The following is a 6,000-nucleotide window of genomic DNA, read 5'->3' as shown; positions in this document are numbered from 1 at the left end:
CATAATCACACCCACACACAGGCACACACACAAACCACTCTTTGCGGGCATTTCCCATCGCTGTGTTACCATTTCAAGCACTCTATAGTATTTTCCTACTACGCTGGTCTTTCTCACTCCGCTAGAACAGGAGTGCTTTAAGACCACGGACATCTGTCTCTCTTGCTCGCAGCTGTGCCCCCAAACCTAGAACAGTACTTGGGACACAGAAGGTGCTTAGCAAACATTCGGTGACCAAGTGAATGATGCCGAGGTGCTCAGCAAACACTTGGCAACCCCGTGGTTGATGCCATCAGAAGGGAAAGCTGGGGCTTTTTGTCTCCCATCCCCACCTGAGTCACGTCTCCAGATGCCTCTGGAAAGTGTGAGAGGCTCTGAGTGAGAGTGAGATGGGGCCAGCCTGGGGGTGGGGAGAAGACAGGAAGGAGAGGAGGGCATGTGGGGGAAGGGGAGGGGCCGAGCCCCAGCTCTAAACGCAGCCCCAGGACCCACGAGTGCCTGCTGGCAGTGTGAGAAGCCCAGGCGTGTTGGGCAATCGTGGTTTCCTCCCTCCTGGCCTGAAGGATTCACCCAGGCCAGCCAGACCCAAAGCATCTTGGGGCCTCATCCACTCAGGCATGGAAGAGACAGTTGCAAGGCCCTCAGTGTTCGCGGTGGATGGACAGACAGACATCCCATTCAGGAGGCTGGGGCACAGCCGCAGGAGACAGCCCTGCAGTGCTGCCCAGCTGGGACTGGGCCTCATGCTGCTGTTGTTGGTGGCTGGACTGGCTGTCCAGGGCTGGTTCCTGCTGCAGCTGCACTGGCGCCTAGAGGCGGTTAGCGGCCCCCTGCAGGTAAGCACCACTGGGGTGGGGTGGGGTTCTCCAAGCCAATGTCACTGAGCATCTGTACGTGTGTGTGCAAAGATGCAGGACAGACTAAAACAGTCCCAGGCAAGCTAATTCACCTCTGGAACCTCAGTTTCCTCATCCATGAAATGGGCATGATAAGAAGAGTCTCCATAGGGAATAAAACAGAATATTGTGTGTGTGGCACAGGCAAAGTGATGTGAAGTCGCTCAGTCGTGCCCGACTCTTTGCGACCCCACGAACTGCAGCCTACCAGCTTCCTCATCCATGGGACTTTCCAGGCAAGAATACTGGAGTGGGGTGCCATTTCCTTCTCCAGGAGATCTTCCTGACCCAGGGATTGAACCCGGGTCTCCCGCACTGTAGGCAGACGCTTTACCGTCTGAGCCACCAGGGAAGCCAATCAATAAATGGGAACTGACTTTTTTTTTTTAATTGAGATATAATTGACATAGCATATTGTGTAAGTTTAAGGTGTACAACATATTGATTTGTATATAAATACTGCAATGGCATCACATAATTATAATTTCTTCTAGTGATGGGAACTAACAAAACCTAGGTGTTTAGGAGCAGACTTCTCTGCAAGAGACACAGGACATTCGATTTTGATCCCTGTGTTGGGAGGATCCCTTGGAGGAGGCAATGGCAACCCACTCCAGTATTCTCGCCTGGAGAATTCCATGGACAGAGGAGCCTGGTGGGCTGCAGTCCATGGGGTTGCAAAGAGTCAGACACAACTGAAGCAACTAGGCACACATACCTCTAGGAAGCTTAATGTTTTATAAAACAGTTGTGTTGTCTGTATCCCCCAGAACCGCCATCCTGACATGGCTAGTTGTTTGTTTAAAATATTTATCTGATTCCTCAGTTTGACCACTTTTAAAAATATTTTAATTAAAAAAAAATTTTTGGGGCCATGTTGCACAGCAGTGGGGTCAGACCTTCGCCCTTAAATTGGAAGTTCAGAGTCTTAACCCCTGGACCACCGTGGAAGCTCCTGACCTAGCTAGTCATTACCAGCAGTACCCTGATCACCACTATCAGGGCTGTCACTAAGCCACTTGTCTGTCTGTGAGCATGCCTCTCTGCATCCGTTTCCTATGACCGCGGATGTCTCTGCCACACCTGTAGGTCTCTGTGTCCCATGCCATGCCCATGCAGTCTCGGCCTTTTTTGTTTCTGGGTCCTTTTTCTGCTCATGGCTGGACCTGATGACCACAGGCCCACTTGGACCTGTGCTGCTATCCCACACACGTGTACCAACACAGTCACTTCCTCACTCGTCCAAGCCTGTGTATTGACGTTGTGTGTCTTTGTTACTGGGTCTCTGTATGTGCAGACCCAAGTGAATCCGTAAACCCTGCACCCATGTATCTGCCTCCATGTGTGTCTTTTCAGTGAGTCCAGGTCTGTGTCCATGTGTCTGTATTCACGTGTTTGCATTTATGTACAAGTGTCCAGCCATTCAGATGACTGTGTATCTTCTGTGTGTGTGTGTGCTAAGTCACTTCAGTCCTGTCTGACTCTGTGACCCCATAGACTATAGCCTGCCAGGCCCTGGAATTCTCCAGGCAAGAATACTGGAGTGGGTTGCCATTTTCTTCTCCAGGGATTGCCATTGCCCTCTCCAGTGGGTTGCCATTTCCTGATCCAGGGACTGAGCTCCCTAGCACTTATGTAATAAACACTTCTATAGCACTTGCTCTGTGCCAGGCATTGTATTACACTTCACATGGGAATTCAAACCAGGCATTTTCCATGTGTCCATTTACAAGAGGGGAAAACGGAGGTCCTGGCTGGTTAAGAGCCTGCTGGGTGGCAGGGAGTAGGGGTGGGGCCTGCACGTGGCCTTGGAGTCGACGGAGGGCGACGTCTGTGCCCGTGGTCTGTGTGTGCCTCTTGGCCACGAGTCTGAGTGATACCAGGGCGTGGGCCCCACAGATCCTCACCATGGGGCTGCTCTGTACTTTCAGGACAAAAGTGCAAAACACTGGGAGCAGCTGCTACAAGGTGAGTCAGGGTCCTGCTTCCTCCGCCCGCCCCCCGCAACGCGCGCCCAGGAGGGGACGGTATGGTTCCCATGCTGCCCCCACCCCCTCAGTCCATTGCCCAATGCAATTTGCACAACTGGCCCAAGCCCCACGGAAGCCCCTCCCCCAGGCCGGAGAAGCAGAAGTTTGGGTCATTCCGGAAAGGGTGAGGTTGACACCAGGAGGTGGACTAGGTGACCCCTCTGGAGGCTGGCCCTTTACCCCCCACCACGACCTTCACCTCTGACCTCTGATTCTCTCTCTCCAGAGCAGAAGCCCAAGCAAGACAAACCAGCAGCACACCTCACAGGTGAGGGCCCCTCAGGTCCTGGCAGGGGTAAGAGGGTTCCGTGGGTCTTGGGGCGACCAGACAGACCCCCCAGTGGTGGCTGAGTACTCCTTTATTCATTAGTTCTTCAAAGCTGCCCAGAGCACAGACACTGCCTGAGTCCACGAATTTCTAATTTCATTTACTGAATAAACCCTTGTAGGGTGCTTACTCTCTGGCTCACACTGAAGAGGGCTTTCGACTTCTTCATTCATTCGATCCTTAGCCAGGACTATTCATAGCTCCATTTTCCAGAGAGGGAGACTGAGGCATACAGAGGTTATAACCTGCTGGGCCATGATGTGTTTTGCTTAAATCCTTAGTTCTGCCACTTAACAATTTCTGACGGTTTGGGCGAATCCATTGCCCTGTGCCTCGGTTTCCCCGTCTGCAAGAAGGGGGTGAAAGCGTTAAGATGGAGGATAAGCAAGTTATTTTGCTACTTACTGTGCTCCAGTTCCCCTACCTGTAAAGTGAGGATAAAGTGAGTGCATACATTTAAAGCCCAGCACAGAGCAAGGTGGCGCTCAGAGAGGGCTGGCGACTGGCCCGGGGTCCCACTGCGAGCAGGAAACGTGCGCTCACCAGCCCTGCTGTCTCCCTCCACAGGGGCCGACTTCAGCCGGACTGGCAAGGAAGGCCCGCTGCGGTGGGAGACGAAACTGGGCCTGGCCTTCTTGAGGGGCCTTAGCTACCGGGATGGGGCCCTGGTGGTCGCCCAGGCCGGCTACTACTACATCTACTCCAAGGTGCAGCTGGGTGGTACGGGCTGCTCCCAGGGATTGACCGGCTGCCTGCCCATCACCCACGGGCTCTACAAGCGCACCGCCAGCTACCCCGAGGAGGTGGAGCTGCTGGTCAACCGGCGGTCGCGGTGCGGGCGAGCAGACGGCTCCCAGGTGTGGTGGGACAGCAGCTTCCTGGGCGGAGTGGTCCACCTGGACGTGGGGGACGAGGTGGTGGTACGCATGCCGGGCGAGCGCGTGATCCAAGTCCACGACGGCACACGCTCCTACTTCGGGGCCTTCATGGTGTGAAGGACGTGGTCGGGGCTAATCCAACCTGCATCTCCGACAAGTAAGAGACCTCAGAGGATGCCTCTGGACACAGAAGAACACGAGCGGAGGTTTTTAGAGCGGGCCTGGGGGACACCCAAAGTTGACAGGTGGTGAGTTCAGTGGGGACTAGCGAGAATGCAGCTGCCCCAAGAACCAGCAGGCACCTCTGAAGGATCAAAGGAGACTGCAGGCCCTGCCTGGACAACACTGGGGGTCTGTTAGCCCCCAGGCAGGGGCTAAAGCTGATCTTGATATTCAGGAAGGGGTGAGGGGTGGCTATTTATACTCCCGAATCAGATCTAAGGGACATGGTGATGGTGGTGGTGGTTGGCGAAGACAGGAAATTGTATTTATACTTTTGATTCAGATTAAAGTGGGACATGGGGGTCCGGGGAGTTGCCTGAGAACAGAAAATTTCTTAACACTGTCTACCCTCTCACAAGTGTGGGCGGACTCTGATGGGGAGGTGGTGAGGATTTATCATCAAGACTCACCCACCTTGAACAGCCCAGCCCAGCCCAGCCCTACCCATGGTCATAGTCATGACCCAAGTTCCACCCATGGGGCTTGCGGCCACACCACAGCCTGGCCACGAAGCTACCCTCAGAGAAACAGGCGTAGGGACGTGCTGGGAGGTGTTCAACAAACAGCTGTCCCAGGAGGGGACACCCATTTCCATGGTGTAAATTTTCCCTCTGTGGTTCGTTTCTGGCTCCCGGTGTATATCATCCACAGGTTGGCTGACACCCAGCACTGCTGTTTCAGCACCCAAGCCAGAAGCTGCTGCACAGGCACTTAGTAAATGTTTCAAGAGAGAAAAAGAAAAAGAGAGAGAGAAGCAAGGGAGAGAAGGGAGGAAAAATGAAAGACAGGTGGAAAGAAAGAAAAGGTGAAAGAAGAGAAAGATGGTTAGATAAAGACAGAAAAGAAATAAAGGTGGACAGGAAGGAAGAAAAGGTGAAAGAAAGGTAGAAAAAAAGGAAGGGTGAAAGGAAAGAAAGATGGACTGATAGAGAAAGAAAGAAAAGATGGAAATGAAGAGTGAAAGGAAAGAGAAAGAAAAGGTACCAAAAGTGAAAGAAATCAACTGTCATCGCAGCTGCAGCATCCCAGAGAATCACAAGCTCAGCCACTCCTTGACAACCTTAGACACATACACACCAAACATCAGATTCCCACACAACCTGGAAGTCCTAGACGGCAGAGCAAACCCTCAGTCACAGACACTGCATTACAACCATGTACCACACAGTCACACACAAGTCATCATCACAGCCCATCAGCCACACTGGGCCATACAGTCACACCACGTATGACACATGGGATGCAATGCTTCTATGTCAGACTCCCACATGCTGCATCACAGTCACACCCATCACACACACTCGCAGCCTCACAATGACAAACACACATAGCCAGTTCTTCCCAGCCACCTCACATCCTGGGGTGAGGACCAGACTTAGTCTGTAGCCCTTGGACCACTGGCCTTGGAAATAAATGCTGAACGTTGCAGCTGGCCTGTCTAGTTCTTAAGGGGCAGGTCACTCATGGAGGCCCAGGGACAGATGGAATGACCCACAGAGGTCACTTTTACAGCTGAGAACTCTGAACCCAGCTGACCCAACTCCATCCAGGAGGTTTAGCAGGGAAGCCAGAGACCTGGTGCCCAGGTGTGCTCTAGCCTCAAATCCACAGTTCCTGAGAAAGCAGAGGCTACACACTTCAGTACC

At 53.0% G+C, this 6,000-nt stretch overlaps 1 protein-coding gene across 2 annotated transcripts; it reads left to right on the top strand.

Annotated features, from left to right (window-relative positions):
* TNFSF14 (tumor necrosis factor superfamily member 14) lies at positions 618 to 4,662 on the top strand. 2 transcript variants are annotated; one of them, NM_001314329.1, is given in 4 exon segments: positions 618 to 836; positions 2,828 to 2,864; positions 3,153 to 3,194; positions 3,822 to 4,249. In NM_001314329.1, coding segments are annotated over 4 exon segments (726 nt in total).

Source organism: Capra hircus, chromosome 7, assembly GCF_001704415.2.
Source record: "Capra hircus breed San Clemente chromosome 7, ASM170441v1, whole genome shotgun sequence".
NCBI classification, from domain to species: domain Eukaryota; kingdom Metazoa; phylum Chordata; class Mammalia; order Artiodactyla; family Bovidae; genus Capra; species Capra hircus.
This window is presented reverse-complemented; position numbering and strand designations above follow the sequence as displayed.